This window comes from Equus caballus, chromosome 16 (assembly GCF_041296265.1).
Source record: "Equus caballus isolate H_3958 breed thoroughbred chromosome 16, TB-T2T, whole genome shotgun sequence".
NCBI classification, from domain to species: Eukaryota; Metazoa; Chordata; class Mammalia; order Perissodactyla; family Equidae; genus Equus; species Equus caballus.
The window spans coordinates 58,522,729-58,540,032 of NC_091699.1; the positions used below are offsets into that span (position 1 = coordinate 58,522,729).

Sequence of the window (17,304 nt, forward strand, 5' to 3'; positions counted from 1 at the left end):
GTCAGTTCTTGCCATGCTGGTCTTGCTTCTGCTCATTCTGAGTACTGATTCTTAACTGCCGTGGTCCCCATAGTCAGGTGGCCTATCTTTTTTATGTTAGCTCTGAGGACATATGGTGCAGGGCCTGGGCTGAGACCAGTGCCCTGGAAGGGGGTCCCTCCATCCAAGGAGCTGCTCAGAGGCCGTCCAGTGTGTGCCCCTGCCCAGCAAACCAGTTCCTTAGCTCTGAGTCACATTTATTTCCAAAGCTGAGGGACTGAGGGCAGAGCATCAGAGCTGGTGGGGTGACAAATATCTCTCGTCATAAGAGCCTTGGCCCCGGAGTCGCAGGGCGCAGGCCTTCTCACCAAGCACACCTTCCACCACCAGCGTGGACTCGTACAGCTTACTGCTCCTGTCGGGAGAAGGGGGCTAAGGTTAGGAGGGGGCCCTGGGCTCCAGGCCTGTGGGCAGTGCTGGGGGGTTGGGGGGACTGTACCTGGCAGTGAAGAAAACCTGGAGGGTGACAGAGGATGGGGGCGCATTGACTGGTCGTGCCTCCAGCAGTCCACTGCCTGGGGAGACCCCGAAGGCCACAGGGCCCTTGTCTGGCTCCTGTTGGCCTGCACCGAGGGGAAGGAAGCACACACATGAGTGCAGGCAGCTCCACGCACTGCCTCACATCTCAGGTGTGCACCCCTGGCCTTGCCCAGCCCCACAGGGCAGGGCAACCCTGGGATCACTAGGGATTGGGGAACTGGCCACCTCTGCAGGGATTCCCAGGTGGTGTCAGCCCTGGGGAGCCAGCCTGCAGGGACAGGGCACCCAGGTGCCGTCCTGGGGCTCTTGGCCCAGTTGTGCAGGGAGCAGTGCACAGCCAGGAGGGCCTGACATACCCGTCAGCACAGTCCAGTAGCTCCGGCAGCCACTCAGGTTCATCAGATAGACCTCGCAGACCTGCTTCTGGTTCACAAAGCAGGTGCCAAAGTCCACCCAGCTGGTGGAGAGCTGCAGCTCGGGCACGGCCACGATGGCCCGCAGGGGCACCACCTAAGGGGCAGAACCTTTTGCTTGATGGGGACCAGGCGACCTTGCCCAGGCCGGCTGGGCTCTGAGCTAAGGACACAGGAGCCTGCCAACCCCAAGTACTGAAGCTTCTGAGGAGCACACAGGCAGCTCCATGGCGGGTGGAAGGGGGCCGGGGCCAGCACTGAACGCCCCAGGCTGCTGGTGGGGTTCTGCACAGGGAAAGGGCCAGGAAGGCACCATCTGCTCCCCATCACCAACGCCGCGCTCGAGCTCAGTGGCCTCTGCTCCCTGGTTGGGCCGCCCTCCAGCCTTCCTACCTCTTGTCCAGCCGTCTGCGCCTCGTGGGCTCTGGGCCATCTTGCCTTTTCCCTTGGCCTCTTCAGCTCAGCTCTACACAACAGCCCCGTGACCTTCTGTCACAGTCCACAGAGCTAGGTCTGTGCTGCTCGCCCTGGTGCTTGAAGCCCCACACAAGCCTGAAATCCACTAGAGCTTGTCCCTCAGCTGCCTCAGACGCTCACTGTCCCCAGCCATTAAGCCATTCTCTTGGTTTGACTTTCAGTGTGGTTTCCCTTCTCTCTTCATTAAACAGTGTGCAGCCTTCACATGCTGCCTCCTCCAGGAAGCCTTCCCTGATTTTCCACCCTACAACACCTCACCTGGTTCTGAGCTCCTGAGACAAGTGAGGAAGGATAACACACATTTCTCCATGTGTGTCCTCAGGACAATGCCTCTTCCAGGGCAGACTGGGCCCTCAGGGCAAGGGCCAGGGCTCCTCTTATTTCTGAGGGCCCTGTTGGGGTTTGTCCTCCTGTGATCCCACCAGAACAGGAGTCCAGCCTGATTCCACTGTCCTCAGGGTGTGGCGCAAGCCTGGGACTCACCTGAGTGGTGTGGTTGGTGTACTCCAGGAGCAGATTCTGAGTAAACACCATCTCCTTCTCCCCACTCGGATTCTGCTGAATGTCCACTCCGGGCAGCATCTGGTCAGCCGGGAGCTTCTGATAGGAGAGCAGCTCCAGGGACAGCGAGAAGGACACGTTCACCTGAGCACAGGGAGACGAGCCGTCACCTCAGGCTGCCGAAGGCAGGCAGCAGCTTCCCCACCCGGATCTCCATCTTCCTCCCCTTCCACGGCCCCTCAGGCCTGGCCAGCTCCCAGCTCAGCCAGGACCCAGCATGGCTTGCAGGGCCCAGACTGACCCAGCCCTGCCCAGCAAACAGCCCAGCAGCACGCCTCCCCCACACCGCCCAGCGCCCCTGTCTGGTGCGTTCATTCCATAAACACCGTCTGTTCCCAACACCCATTAGTACAGGGACGAGGCTGTGCCCGCCCTTAGGAGCAGAGGGGTGACAGGAGAGGAGAGAATGAGCAAGCTGCCCTTTTCCCCCTGGCGTGACCAAGGCTGTGGGCAGCCCGTGGGCCCAGGGGAGGCCTGTGTCTTTATCCTGAGGACAGTGAGGAGCCTCTGATGGGCTTTGAGCAGGAGGACGTCTGAGTCAGCTTTGCCTTCCTCAGAGGTCACTGGTTGCTGAGGGGAGGTGGGCTGGGGAGCATGAGTGGGTGTGAGGACATCATTAGGGGGCCAAGGTGTAACTTAGGCCCTACAGGATGGGGCTTGGATATGTGGCTCCCAAACACAGTTCCTTGGGACAAGCTCATTAGAATCAACAGAGGCACCTGTTAAAAGTACAGATTCCTGGGCCTCTGCCCAGGTCTTCTCTCTGGAGGTGGGCCTGGGAATTAGTATTTCAAACAAGCTTTCTAAAGGCTGCTGATGGGTTGCCAGGCTTGGAAACCATTGTCCTGGACCAAGATATGGGTATGGGGTGAAGAGAAAAGGGATGTGCTGAGAGGTTGAGGAGGGGGCGACAGAGGCTTGGTGGCTGGCTGTTCAGAGAGAGGAGTCTAGGATGAGGGATGCCAGAGCTCTGGCTTGAGCAAGGGGGTGGAGGATGGTGGTATTTGCTGAGATAAAATGCCACCACTGATAGAGGAGGCACAGATGTGGGCAGGACAGTCGGCAGGGAGAAGGGGAATTCAGGTTGGACAGGTCAAGTTTGGGTCTAGAGTTTGCGAGAGAATTCTGGTCAGGAGCCAGATTCCATGGGCACTGTCAGCACCTGGAGGGGGAGATGTAGTAAAGGATTTTAAATACCTCTAGTCTCGTCGGCATGCTAATGGAATGGGCTCTCTGGCCGTGCTTTGGGGCTGCCCCTCGGTTTACCTCTTTGAAGAAGGGAGCAAAATGCTAAGTGGACAAGGGTGCCCTTCTATCTTCTGCAGATCTGTCTGCCCTACATCCACGATGAGGTCCTTGGGGGAGTTCCATCACCTAGCACAGTGTCTAGCACGTGGCAGGCACTCAATATGCCTATACTGAAGGATACACTTGAAAGAGAGAACACAGCTGCTCACAGAAGCTCTGCAAGTGGATGAGATGATCCAGGAGTGTGCAGAATGAGGCAAGGGCCCAACTGGAGCTCTAAGGAGCTCAGCATAAAGGAAAGCCCTCCTAAGAGGCAGGAGGGCCTCTGAAGCAGGAGGGAATTTAGAGAGGGTGGGGCACCCAACCTGGCTGGCCGTCGTGCACACCCAGGGAGCCCACAGTGCAGAAAATGGTGTGCACACAGCCAACCGCCCACATGGCCTGTGACCTCTCCTCACTCCAGATGCCTCAGTAAACCAAAGGAGGCAGATGTTCATGGTTCCCACTGAGGCCCTGGCATTTCCAGGACCTCCACCCCCTGGACTGCAGATCCAGGATCCTATTATCACTGACACCCCATCAGAAGAGGGAAAATCACTCTAGGACCTGGAGTGCCTTACATTTATGGAAAGATGGCACCCAAATCTGAGCTCACCTGAGCCAGGCACAAAACCCTGAGTGAGGGCACGTGAGAAGGGAGGGTCTGTGTGCAAAGTGGAGGTGCTCACAGGAGTGCTTCGGCCTCGACCAGGCCATTGGCAGAGGGGATGAAGAGGAGTCTAGTGTGTCTGGGACTCCTGTGTGTTCCCACTGATACCTCTGTTGGTACCTGCATGTGTAAGCCACCTGCACAGAGGGCCAGTTGTTTGCTGAAAATGGTGTGTGTAGTGGGAGTGTCCTGAGTACCCGTGAGTACATCGCATGGCGGGGTCAAACGTGCAGTTTGTGTCTGTGCAAACGTGTGAAGGTGGTGTGTGGGTGTGCTGTCTGTACACGTGTGCGTGTATGAGAAGAAGGTGACCTCTGGCCCAGCTGAGTGTACCCCTCAAGGGTGAGGACTACAGAACTCTCCACTGACCAGCATGTTCTCCTGCGGGTGGAGCACCAGCTGCTGGCCTACTGCTGCAGTCTCCTCTTCACACTGGTGCTCCCGCCCAGGGCCAGGAGCTCTGTGGCCATGGCCAGCCCCATCTTGAGAAACAGAGAAGGGCTTGGAGACCAGGAGCCGGAAATAGTGTGGTATTTCCGTGGTGTTGGTCAGCTTCAGATGGTGGGTGGTCACCAGCTCACTCAGCACCTGGACAGCCACAGAGGTGGAGGAGCTTGGGGATGCATCTCTCCCTTCTTGAGCCCACGGCTCTGGAGTAGGGGAGGGGGCTTGGAGGGCGGGGCCTCAGACTGTAAGACCTGTGCCTCAGAAAGGCCTATAGGGACATCTGAGGTCCAGGTAAATTGGCAGGGCCAGGGGTGCAGCACACTCACCCCAGAACAGGGCTGCTCAAGGATAAGGTCACTGGCCTGATGCCGGAATTCCACACCACCGCCGTAGTCCAACTCCAGACTTAGCCTACCAGCAATAGGCATCACTGGGTCTCTGGGACCTCCTGGCCACCCCTACCCTGCTCATCTGGCTCTGTGCCACCTGTCCCTGTGTTCACCTGTGGGCATCTCCTCCCTCCCATTCCCGTCTTCTTGCTCCCAGAACCCTGTCTGGTTCCTACCAGTGCCCAGCTTAGGTGCTCCCCACAGTGGATGGAGGGAAGCCGGGCGACCCGGCTAACTCACTGTGCGGGCCTGACGTAGCAATGCAGGTCCAGTCTTAGGGGTCCCACAGCAAAATCCTGCAGGCGATGTCTCCTCCCCGGAAGCTCTCTTTCCACCTACCAAGCCCAAGCCCGATCACTGGCAGTCCCTGAGCTGAGCAGGCAGCATGCTACCCAGGAGAGAGGCAGTGGCTGCAGCTCCACCCCAGGCCAGGAGGGCTCACCTCATTGTCCAAGCTCATGAAGCCCAGGGCATAGCCAACACATTCCACCTTGTGCAGGATATCAGGGCCAAGGACCATGGGTGTGAAGGAGATGTAGATGCTGCTGCTGCCCCCAGCAGGGACCACCTGGCACAGACATGGCAGCCTCAGCACTGCTCCATGCCCACTGGCCAGCCAGTGGGGACCAGGAGGCAGCTCCTAGCCCCACCCCGACTCACCACCTGCTTGGGGCTGACACAGTATGGGTGGTCAGAGGGCACCCCCTCATGCTCCTGCAGGATGACTGAGATGATCTTCTGTGAGGCCCCGTCACTGGAGCTGCCCTCGGCCTGTTGTCAAGGAGTTGCTGAGGCTCACACAGGCTCAAGGTCCACTGGCCACACCTCAGTAGCCAGCCCGCCCCGCCCCTCCACCTCTGCTCACAGACTGGGAAGCTCCATGGCTGAAGTCAGACATGTTGGAGGGACTTGAGGACCAGATGGAGCTGCTGCTCTCAGGGGTCTCAGGGCACACAAGGTCATTCCCAGCTTGGTCCCGCAGCGGGAAAGGTGGCCCGTACAACACCAGCAGCTCCACCAGCCGGTCCTCCTTGTCTTCTGGAACATAGGTCTCCCAGTCCAGGCGGATGTCTGGGACAGATGTGTGGGAAGAGGGGTTAGGAATAAGGAAGGAGCAAGCAAGTCTTCCCTGGGCCCCTACTTTTCTGCAGCCCTCAGAGGCTGCCCATTCTCCCATACTCAGGGTGGAGGGGTGGCCTCGCTTCCTAATACCACTTCCAAGCACTTTGTGTTTTAAAAAAGTCTACAGGCTTATGCTGTCTGGCTCCATCACCCCTAGGCCCCTGGATTACAAGACCAGGTCTTCATATCCAAATGCAGGAATCCAGGCACTCCATGTTCTCCCCACAGCCTCCTCTCCTTCTGGCCTAGTTGCTGACTTCCCTGGGCCCTCCAACCCCTGTATCCCTACCTTCTCCTCCTCCATCCATCAGCTCCCATCTGCATTCAGTTCCTTCCCCAGCCAGGCTAGTCTTTGGGGGCCACCACGTCAACTTCTGTCTTGCCAGGATTCTCATAACTCCCTTCATCCCCATCCTTTTACCCTCCTTGTGAAACCTAACCCTTGATGAACTGACTCTCTGGGCCCCACTGGAGAAAGTCCCCCACTTTATGAACAGCTTGCTACCCCCATAAATCTGTCCCCAACCTAAGCAGTGTCCCCACTCTGCCCATCACTGCTTCCTACTCAGCTCTCCCTGCTGACTACTGTCACCCCTTTCCTGCTCTCCTCTGATACCTCCACTGCCTCCCTGACATTCAGCTGTTGGGCCCACCTTGTCTCCAGAAGCCCCCAAATCAGGAAATCTCTGAAGTCCTGTCCCAACCCCCCACGTCTGTCTGCATCTAGCCCATCTCCCCCTCCCCTCCTGCCTTCAATTCTGCCTCTGCTCACCTTCTCAGAGGCCAGCCATGTCCAGTTTCCCCTCTCTCCTAGCTGCTTCCCAACAGCACTTAAACAAGGTCAGGTCTCCCCACCTTAAACAAGTTTCCCTCTGCCGGATGACCTCTCCAGGACCACCACCTCTCCCCCAACACTCCCACAGCATGCTTGTAGGACAAACCATCCATCATCGCCTCCCCTCTGCAGCTCTTACCCACCCCCCAGTTAACACCTGATTCACTGGCTTGGCCCTGGGGAACACTGGTGAACACACTCCCAAGGTTCCCGATCTTGTAGTTCTTAGAGTTATTACCTGGCATCTGCCTCTTACACCCACCAAATCACTCTCACCAAGGCCACCAATGGCCTCCATCTCTCAAGTTCAGTGGGCAATCTCACTTTCAAGTAAAGACAGAGAAACGTGCGTGTGGTGATGAGGCCCAAGGAGGGAAGGTACCCACTGAAGGAAAGGAGAGAGGAAGAGAAATTTCAAATTCAACAAAAAGAAAACAGAATAAAGTCACACACAAAAAGAAAGGAGAAAAATAAACAACAAAGTAAAATAAATCATAAAATAAGATGGAAGAAATACATGGATTGACTGACTTTTCCTGTTAAAAGATAGAGAATGTCAGGTTGGGTTTTTCAAAAGCTCAGCTCTCTATTATTTACAAAGAAACACACATCAAAGTCATCAAGAGTGAAAACAGAGGGACAGGCAAAGAGATACCAGGCAAATGCCATATGAATGAGGGGTAGTAATGTTACTACAAGGCAAAGTGGGATATAAGAACTGAGGGGGCCAAAGAGGAACCTCACAGGGGGTGATAAAGGCATCCTCTGTGAAGATTTGGTTCTCAAATGCACCTAACAGCACAGCAGGTAAAAACATAAAGCAAAACTACTGGAAATGCCAGGAGAACTTGATAAAAGATCTGATTACAGCAGTCCACTTCAACACACCCTTTCCAAAATCGCACAGATCTAGTAGGGGAAAACAAGCAAGCTCCCAGTGTGGCGGTTCTCTCCCTGGCCGCACGTTCCATGGACTCACCTGAGGAGCTTAAAAACCAGTGTCCAGGCCCTGCCCCTAGAGACTGGTTCAGTCCGCCTGAGGTGGCCCAGCCCCAGATGCCTTGAATCCTCCCTGGTGAGTGACTGTGGCCAGGCTAGTCCTGAACTGGCCGTAGCTCTTCCTGTGGCCCAGACATGTTTCATCCCCATATGCACCCCCAGGCCAAGTTGGCTCACCCTTCCCCCTGGACTCAGCCTGAACATCCCTCCACACGTGAGCCTGGACCCCGTCGATACAGTCCCCTAGCACTCCAGCTTCCCCTATAGTCACATTCAGTGCACTCCTAGCAGCCCACAGTCATGTCTGTCCTGCCCATCAGGATGGAAGCCTTTCAGCAGGGACCCCCTTGTCCTGTTCTCTCCGTATCCCCAGCTCCTTGCACAGCACCTGGCATGCAGCTCAGGTACTGCTGGCTAAAGGAATGAGAAAAAGTGTCCCCTGCAAGTGTCTGTCCCTTTGCAAAGTAAATCCCATGAGAGTAGGGTACCTGTGGCCCCAAGGATACTGGGAGACCCCAGGCTGGGCAAGGGCAAGTCCTGTCCTCAAGGACAGAAGTGGCTCTCTCTGACCACTCTCGACTAGCTTGGTCATTCCTCACCTTGGCCCTTGGGGTCCTCCCTCAGTAACCACAGGCCACCTGCACTCCTGGGTCCTGGTCATGGGATATCAGCCTCCCCCAGCCCCATCTTTCCTCCCAGTCTGGCCCACCACATAGCACAGCCTGTAGCGAGAGCCCCAATTTATCTCGTGAGTCTCACCACAAGGGCTGGAGTTATTCAGGCGAAGGACCCGGGTGATTGTGTCTCCTCCAGAGACCTGGGTGCCGAACCTGGAAGCAGGAGACCACCACCAGCACACAGACTGAGACAGGGTGACTTCAGAGAGGAGGGCTAGGGATGGGGACTCAGGCAGGGAGGAGGCCCCACAGGGGTCTGTCCTCCTCCCGGTGTCACCAAGACCCAGTTCTGGAGGCCTTCTCCATGCAGTGCCTGGTGAACCGTGACCCAGGGCTGCTTACTGCCCCGGGAACTCCCACACCCCTCCTCCCACCTCATCTACAACTGCACCAACTGGCTGTACCATACCGGCTCAGTTGGTGTGAGGAGCCCCAGGTGTGGCACTGACCTTGGGCCACACCGACTACTCACTACTTCTGTCTCCCAGAAGCCCTCTGAGATGTATAGATAATGGCCATGGCCCCTGAGGCATGGGACTTTACAGTCCTGTCCTCGGACTTTACTGCTGGGTGGCCCTGGGCCAGCTGGAGAGCAACACGGTGGTGTGCGCAGCCCAGGCTGGAGGCCAGAGGGTTTCAAGAGGGCAGAGGATGAGGCCAGGGGTGAGGCACCTGATGACAGGCTCCTTCTGGAACTGGTCAGTGGTGTAGTAGGTGGTTCTCAGGGAGCTGATGGGGCAGCCTACCACTGCCATGTGCACTGGGATGACTGTTGGTGGCAGATCTCCCACCTGCAAACACACCAATCCCTTGTCACTCTTGTCACCAGCTGCCACTGCATTCCCTGGCTCCCCATTCCCTTTGTGCAAGAACTTCCCTCCTCCTACCAGCCCAGGGTCTCCACAGCTTGGTCCCAGCTGGGCCCAGACTCACTCCCCACTGTCAGATGCTCACCCCAGACGCCCCAAAGGCCTGGGGCTGCCTCGCCTCCCAGCCCCAGCTTCCCTCCCTTCCCTTCCGTCCCCAGTCTCCCTCCCAGCCCTGTGACCTGCCTGATCTCCCAGCCTGACCATCTTTGGCCTCTTATGGCCCCTTTGATCAAATTTCTGTATCTTTTAAATGGAAATAACTTTATTATTTTTCTTTGCTAATAAAAAATAATAATTGCTATTTCCCCATGTTTATTTCTTTTATTTAAGATACAGGGTGTGATAATCTCCCATAATCCTACCCCACCCCCACCAGCATGACTGTCAACATTTTAGCATGCAGCCGTCTAGACAGACTCCTTTTGTGAACATAAACACAGAAATAAATGAGGAACATATGGGCAGGCTTTTGTTTTGTAATCTTCTAACAACATATGATAATTTTACTAGTGAACGTTTCCAGCATCACTCAACAGGCTGCACAGAACTCCACTGTATGGCCATAGCCCAGTATTTCATCCAGTCTTCTACTGGTGGACACGGATGCTTAGAGGTTGTTTCCTTTTTCTTTTTCCTCTACTATAAACAGTCTGAGAAGAAAAGGAAACCTGGGACGAAGTGATTTGCTCGCCCATGCCCTTCTCTCCTTGGGGAAACTTTGTGTGTACCCAGCACATCCCCAAAGTGCCTCCAAAGGGTGGCACACATTTCCCACCCGTGCCCATGGGCACAAGGGCGCTCGTTCCCCTGCACCTTCACCAACAACCTTTAAACCCCACCAATCTCACAAAAAACAGTATTTCAGTGTGACTTTTAATCTCCCTTCTTTAGTTACGGTGATGGTGGGGATATATTTTTATACGTTCATTGGCTGTTTGTACTTGTCATTCTTGAAGTGCCTATTCAAACCCTTTGCCCACTTGGGATGATTTGCCCCTCCTTATTGTTTGTTAGTTAGTTAAGAACTCTTTCTATATTAAGGTGATCAACCCTTTGTCAGACATAACATAAACAACTTAAAGAAAATATCTACTCTAGTTAACCTGTCCAATATACTAAATAGTTCATGAAAATCTATGCAATCACCAAACAGTGTAGGATACTGTACATCTTTCACCGCTCCATATTAAACTAGGAGCTCCTTGCTGGCATCATCTATCTTATTCATCCTTGTATCCTCCATATTCCAGTGGACCTCACAGGGACCCATACATAGTAGGTACTCAATTCATGCTGAATGAGTGAGTAAATGAATGGACCAATGGGAGAATGAATGAATGCACTGAGGACTAGACGAGGAAATGGCTCTGGGAGCCTGTTACTATCTCTCTAAACTTACTCCCCACTCCAGGTCTCGGGTCCCAGCCCAGGGAGGCAGCCTATCTGATTCCTCTGTGCTCCTCAGCATGGTCCCAGCCACGTGGGACCTCAGGAGAAAAGGTGTGGAAGGTTCTGCTGCTCACGAGGACCCCTCCCACCTGAACTGCAGTGGTTGCAAATGCCCATCCCGAGCTCAGTGGCCATCATCTTTCAACTTGGTAAGATTTGAGAGGCTGAGGGCCAGGTGTTGGAGGAGAGAGAGTCTGAAGGTGAGGGCTGGGGTCAGGTTCCACGTACCCCCAGGCCATTACCCGCTTGCATGCACCTACCGTGCAGATGAGGCTGTCCCAGTATTCACCCCACATGTTTGCACAGCCTGTGATGTTGATGCTTAGCTGCTGGTGGGCTCCCAGCATGCCCTGGGAAGTGTGGGGAAAGAAGGCAGCTCCTTTCCCATGAGACAACATGCTTTCCATAAAATCTAGGGGAGAACCAGGAATGGGGGTTCAAGACCCAGGACAGGAATAAGGTCCAAATCCTCAGATGTTAGCTAAGCACTGCACCAGATAAGCCACCCTGTAGCCTCTCCTTGGTCTGGCTAAACAGGCCCTCCTCCTGGGAGCCCAGAGTCTAAAGGCCAGCCTCTCTCACCTCCCATGGGGCCAGGCCTCAGTGGGAGCCCACCCTTCTAAGTCACCACCCATCCCAAATCAAATCTAGGCCCTATGCACAAGGCTTATGCTGTAGCAAGGAGATGGTTTCATTCAAAAGAGGGACCCTGTCAGGTGGAGGGCCACAGCCATCTCAGGGATTTTGCTAGAAAAGACAATGAGGTGGGTCTTCGGTCAGGGTCCCCCTCCCTACAGCTGCTGGCTCACATCCTCAGAAGGCCACGTAAAACCCCGCTCTGGCCAGGCCTGGGCTCAGCACTCGCCTGGGGCTCTTACCCAGCTGCTCTCGCTTGGCCAAGCGCTCTCGAGTCCGTGCCATCTTCAGCAGGGCAGGAGGCATGTCGGGGCTTTACCAGACGGGACAGAGAAATGGTATCAAGCCATCAGGGCCTTTCCTCAGACCTGAGCCACCTCCCTGGGCAACTAGCATACCAGGTGCCCAGTGGAGAAAGGTGGCCCTCCTGCTCCTCCCAGGGGAGAGCCGGTCAGGCCTCTTCTGCACCTCCTGCTCTGGTCTGTGCTCCTGCTGCACCCCTACCACCCAAACCACCCCAGCTGTAGGACATCTGCCAGCCCCAGAGATTGCCTCCCAAGAAACTCAGGAGGGTTCTGGGGTAGGGACCCCCTATTGCAGGCTCTGTGCCCTGGTGACCCCTGGATGCAAACCCAGCCCAGACTCTCCAACTCTTGCCCGGCCTTCTGCAAAGACCCCTGTTTCCAGTCTGTTCTGCTGACATCTGGCCAGCATTAAGCACACACCAACTTTTCTGGAGTGGGAAAGTTAACGCCTTAGAAACTGTCAGTGGCTCCCCACTCCCCACGGCCTCCTCTGCCCTAGGGGATTCAGTGGGGAGGTGTTGGCAGTGGTGTGCTGGTAAACTGCCCATTTCTGTAGTGTAAATATTTCCCTGTAGCAGATTTGAAGTTCCAGCTTTGCAAAATGCCTCGCTGCCACATCTCTGCCCACACAGTTACCTCCACCACATCCAGTAACTTCTCCCTCACCCATTGCCTCAAATACTGCCTGGTCTATCAGAAGCCCTCTACCTCAGCAGGCCAGGCTGAGGAGAAGGGCCACATCCTAGCCTCTCCGGCAGGCCCTCTCAGGTCTGGAAGGTGGACGTCTACCTGTGAAAACACATCCTCCCACTCCTCACACCAATCAGCCTCTGGCCACCTAAGCCACACAGAGGCTCAATGGGGCAAATCCCCCCTGGCCACATCCCCCCCAGGAACTGCCTCTGAAAGAAACCAGACTTACAGGCTTGGTTTTTGGCTCAAGCTGTTTTGGGGGCTCCCAAAGTACTCAAACTTGAGGGTGAAAGGGGTCTGTATCGGGGAGCAATTGCTCAGGATGAGTTGGCGATTCACGCGGGTCCTCAGTGGCACTGTCGAACCGAAGTCCAGGCGGAGCTCCTCCGGGTGGCCTGGCCACAGCTCTGTGCTGGGAACACTGCCCACGCCCATGGGCGCCAGGTTACATGCCACCCTTGGCCTTGCCAGGGAGCCACCTTGAGTTGGGGTGCGAGAGCTGCCTAGAAACCAGGCTTCATCCTTGGACTCCTTTCTCATTCAGCTGCCACCCCACACACGCACCTTCTTGTCAGCCTATGATGCCAAGAGAGGCCTCAAACTCCCCCTGGCCAGGGGTCTGGGCCTCCTGTGGGAAAACCCAAAGCCCCTATGGCCCTGTCCCCTGCCATCTCCTACCTCCCTGGACACCATGCCTCCCAGTGTGAGGAAAGACGACACAGAAGGCAGGGATGGGGAAGAGGGATCTGTTCCCACAGGGCAGTGAGGGGCCACAGTAACACTGTGCTCCCTTCCTGGCTTCAGGAATCAGCTGGGAGTACGCTGGCACCACAGTGTAGTGTGGTCCTTTGTGTGGGCGCCTCAGCCCTCAGCCCCCAGCCCCCGCCCTGGGCTTACCTGCTGTCAGAGTCCTCTGCAGAGATGGTGATGGCCACTTGTAGTCCCTGGGGTTTCCCAGAAATGCCCAGAACCAGTGGCTCCTTCATGCCTGACACAGTACAAGGGAGGACCAGATTGGTCAGCTCTTCCTGTAAGAAAGCCCGTCAGGGGCACATCACTGCAGGTAAGTCCCATGGCTGGGCCTCAGAAGACAGGCTTCAAACTCCTGCACAGGGGCTACTGTGGGGGGAGGGGGGGGGGCTCAACACAAAGGCCCTGACTTCTGTCCAGGCTCGTCTCTGCGTAAGGGCTCCCCAGTCTCTCTGGTGAGCCACCATCTGCAGACCCAGTCTGTAGGCCCATACTCTGCCCCCAGGAGACCTGGCCCCTTTCTCAGGGCTCCTGGCTATGAGTCCGCTCCGAATATCTGGGCATGCCTACATGAAGTGAGACTCCTCAAAGCGGACCTCTGGAGAAGTTGCAGCTTTATTCTGAGGAAGCTGCTACCATGGAAATCAAACCCTTCCTGACTGAGGGCTGCTCCATGCCAGGCCTGGTCCCTCTGCCGGTCACCCTAGAGCTCAGGCTCAGCTGTGTTAAGAAAGCCCATTGTCCCCACATTTGCCAGTGAGGAATTGGGACCTGGGTTTGCAAGTGTCTGCAAGGAAGAAGTTTCTTTTCCCACCAGAACCATAAATACAGCCAGCAATAAGCCAAGCACTGAGCATGTTCCGCCCTGATGGCCTTCCTAGGGGCCGCACCAGGAAGAACTATGGCTCTTGGGAGGAACTGGGCTGCCAGTTAGTGAGCTCAGCAGCACCCAGCACAGGCCTGCCATGAGCAGTAGCTCTGCTCTGGATTTCTGGGGAAATTGGAAAGCTGGGCCCACCTGTGGCCACAGAGACCGGCAAGGGGAGGTCTAAAGCTAGTGCCAAACGCTAGACGTGGCCAATGGGTTCCAGGGCACCTCCAGGCTTCCTGACCTTGTGTCTCTAGAGAGCAGGCCTAACAGGAATGGGGCCCCCGGACCCAAATGCAAGAAATGTCTTCCCCACTTTACAGAGACCAGGAGGGTGTCTAGGGCATACCTCCCTGCCGGCACAGATGCAGATGGTTGCAGGGGTCCTTCCCAGTCACCCAGGCCGCCTCACCACTGTACTCACCTGGGTGTGAGTAGTCAACTCCAGTTTGAGCTGGCGCTCTTCAGTGGGGCCCAGTGTGCCACGTCTGGGGGAGATTTTTGCTGTGCAGAAGTTTGCTTGGTGCCCCAGCAGCTGGCAGACATATGGGTGGGCCTGTTGTCACATGCTAGACTCCCAGGATGGACCCAGGGTCCAGACAGAGTGCTCAGCCCTGCTGTATGCTCTGCTGGAGGCTGGCAGACTGGGGGACCACAGCAAGACCAGGAGGGCTGGGTGCTCACTGGTGGGGATAAACCATAGGTCCCCTCTTTCCTCCCCAACCCTGGACAGACCTCACACCTGTTGGGGGTTGTCTGGACTAAACAAGGTGCTCAGGGTGATGGGGAGCAGAGCTGCCACTGATGCACAAGGACGTGGTCCCATCTCCCACACACGCAGAGCAAGCTCCACAGTCAGCCCCAGGGGCAGTGCCTCCGCTGGGCTCCCAAAAGCTGCACGGACCAGTCATGGGCTACACTGGCTGGGAGGTCTAGCTGTGTGTCCTAGAAACTTCTTCTTGGGCAGAGAATTGGAATTCCCGGAAGGCAGGGCAAGGGTAAGTCAGACCACATGTGCTGCTTCTTCGAAGAGCCCAGCTTTTCTGGGCATTGTGGGGCAAGGGACACGCTGTTGGGGGGAGGCTGAGCGACCAGTCTTGAGGGTCCCTGGGGGGCAACGTCCCCACCCTATGGGCCCTTGGTGCTGAGGGCTGCAGACACGGTACCTGACAGTGCGGGCTCACTCACCTTGCCCCAGTGGAAGTGGGTGGGCAAGAGCGTGCCATTGACGAGTGTGACGGTTGCCTTTGTGGGCACGCCCAGGTAGAGGTTGCTGACCTCCAGCTGGCTGCTCTTCAGGTAGACGTGGGGCTCCTGTACCTCAGCATACACAGGAAGGTAGCTGAAACACAAGGAAATAAAAGGCGTACTGATCAGAAAAGAAGAAATAAAACCGTCCTTATTTGTGGATGACATGATGGTCTGTGTAGAAAATCCCAAGGAATCTATATTTAAAAACTCCCAGAACTAATGAGTCAGCAAAGTTACAAGGCACAAAATCAACATACAAAATCAATCACATTCTTATATGCTAATGATAAACATGTGGAAACAAATTAAAAACACAATACTATTTATAATTGCTCAAAAAACCCAAAATACTTAGGTATAAATCTAAAAAAATATATACAGGATTTGTGTGCTGAAAACTACAATACACTGAAGAAAGAAATCAAAAACTTAATAAATGGAGAGACATACTGTGTTCATGGATTGGAAGACTCAACATAGGAAAGATGTCATTCTCCCCGAGTTGATCTACAGGTTTAACATAATTCTTACCAAACTCCCAGCAAGGATTTTTGTAGATATATACAAGCTGATCACAAAATTTATATGGAAAGACAAAGGACATAGAATAACTGAAACAATTTTTAAAAAGAAGAATAAAGTAGGAAATCACTCTACTAGATGTTAAGACTTACTATATAGCTACAGTAATCAAGATAGTATGCTATTGGTGGAGGGATAAGCACACAGATCAATGGAACAATACAGGAAACCTAAAAATAAGACTCACACAGATATGACTCGTTTTGTTTTGGTTTTTTTGTTTGAGGAATGGATATGTATTTTGCTTTTGACTTTTTGAGATAATTGTAGATTCACATGCAGCTATAACAAAAAAAATAAAGGGATCCTGTAGGCCCTTTACCAATTTCCCCAATGGTAACATTTCTCATAACTACAGTACAATATCACAACCAAGAGAGCCACAATCCAGCAATCGTATTTAGGCCTCACCAGGTTTACATGCACTCATTTGTTTGTGTGCATTTACTTCTACGCAATTTTATCACGTGTGTAGGTACATGTGATGCCACCACAGTGAAGACACAGACCAGTTCCATCGCAAGGACGCCTCGTGCTACGTTTCTACACCCACAGCTATAGTCACTTCTCTCGCTCCTGCTCCCTCCCCAGCTCCTGGAGGCCACTAATCTGTTCTCCATCTCTTTAGTTTTAAGACTAGTATATAAATGGAATCATACAGCATGTATTCTTTTCACATTTGCTTTTTTCACCCAGCATAATTCCCTTGAGATCCATCCAAGTTGTTGAGTGTATCAATAACTTGTTCTTTTTAAAATTAATGAATAGTGTTCCATTGTATGGATGTACCACAGTTTGTTTACTCACCTGATGAAGAACATTTCAGTTGTCCCAACTGATTTTTGACAAAAGTGCAAAAACAATTCAATGAGGAAAGGATAATCTTTCAACAAATGATGCTCGAGGAATCAGATATCCATGGGCAAAAATTAAATAAAATAAAGCTCTACCTAAACCTCACAACTTATACAAAAACTAACTCAAAATGTATCACAAACTTAAATATAAAACTATAAAACTTTTAGAAAACAATAGGAGAAAATCTTTAGGACCCTAAAGTACAATTCATGAAGGAAAAATTTGATAAACTGAACCTCATCAAATTTAAAAACTTTTGCTCTGTGAAAGACCATTTCTCTTTCAAAAGAAAATTACAGACTGGGAGTAAATATTTGCAAGCCACATATTGACAAAAGACTTGCATCTAGAAGATGTAAAGAATTCTTAAAACTCAACACTAAAACAATCCAATTAGAAAATGACAAAAATTTCAACAAGGGGGATATGCAGATGGAAAATAAGCACATGAAAGATGCTCAAAATAATTAGCCACTAGGAAAATGCAAATTAAAATCACTGTGGGCACGAGGTAACATCACCACACATCTATCAGAATGACTCAAAAAAAAAAAAATAGCAATGATACCAAACGCTCGCGAGGATGGGGACAGACTAGACCACTCACACACTGCCGTGAGAACGGAGAATGGTCCAGCCACTCGGAA

The 17,304-nt window shown here is 53.7% G+C and overlaps 1 protein-coding gene across 4 annotated transcripts in view; it reads right to left on the reverse strand.

Annotated features, from left to right (window-relative positions):
- Positions 1-219: 219 nt before the first annotated feature.
- DLEC1 (DLEC1 cilia and flagella associated protein) overlaps positions 220-17,304 on the reverse strand; it is a 67,036-nt gene continuing 49,951 nt past the window's right edge. Inside the window, exons 20-37 of one of the 4 annotated variants that reach the window (XR_002800713.2) lie at positions 15,155-15,308; positions 14,391-14,501; positions 13,246-13,376; positions 12,578-12,769; positions 11,593-11,663; positions 10,975-11,126; positions 9,069-9,187; positions 8,479-8,549; positions 5,629-5,834; positions 5,424-5,534; positions 5,206-5,331; positions 5,004-5,098; positions 4,701-4,785; positions 4,297-4,409; positions 1,893-2,054; positions 876-1,029; positions 479-602; positions 220-394 (exon numbers count right to left, since the gene is read on the reverse strand). Coding sequence is in view for 1 of the 4 variants with exons in the window: in XM_005600820.4 (XP_005600877.3) it covers positions 271-394; positions 479-602; positions 876-1,029; positions 1,893-2,054; positions 4,297-4,515; positions 4,701-4,785; positions 5,004-5,098; positions 5,206-5,331; positions 5,424-5,534; positions 5,629-5,834; positions 8,479-8,549; positions 9,069-9,187; positions 10,975-11,126; positions 11,593-11,663; positions 12,578-12,769; positions 13,246-13,376; positions 14,391-14,501; positions 15,155-15,308 (2,407 nt within the window). In the remaining 3 variants the exon portion in view is untranslated. Of the gene's footprint in view, positions 395-478; positions 603-875; positions 1,030-1,892; positions 2,055-4,296; positions 4,516-4,700; positions 4,786-5,003; positions 5,099-5,205; positions 5,332-5,423; positions 5,535-5,628; positions 5,835-8,478; positions 8,550-9,068; positions 9,188-10,974; positions 11,127-11,592; positions 11,664-12,577; positions 12,770-13,245; positions 13,377-14,390; positions 14,502-15,154; positions 15,309-17,304 lie in introns of all 4 variants that reach the window. The other 3 variants (XM_005600820.4, XR_002800714.2, XR_011426974.1) reach the window with 3 other exon arrangements.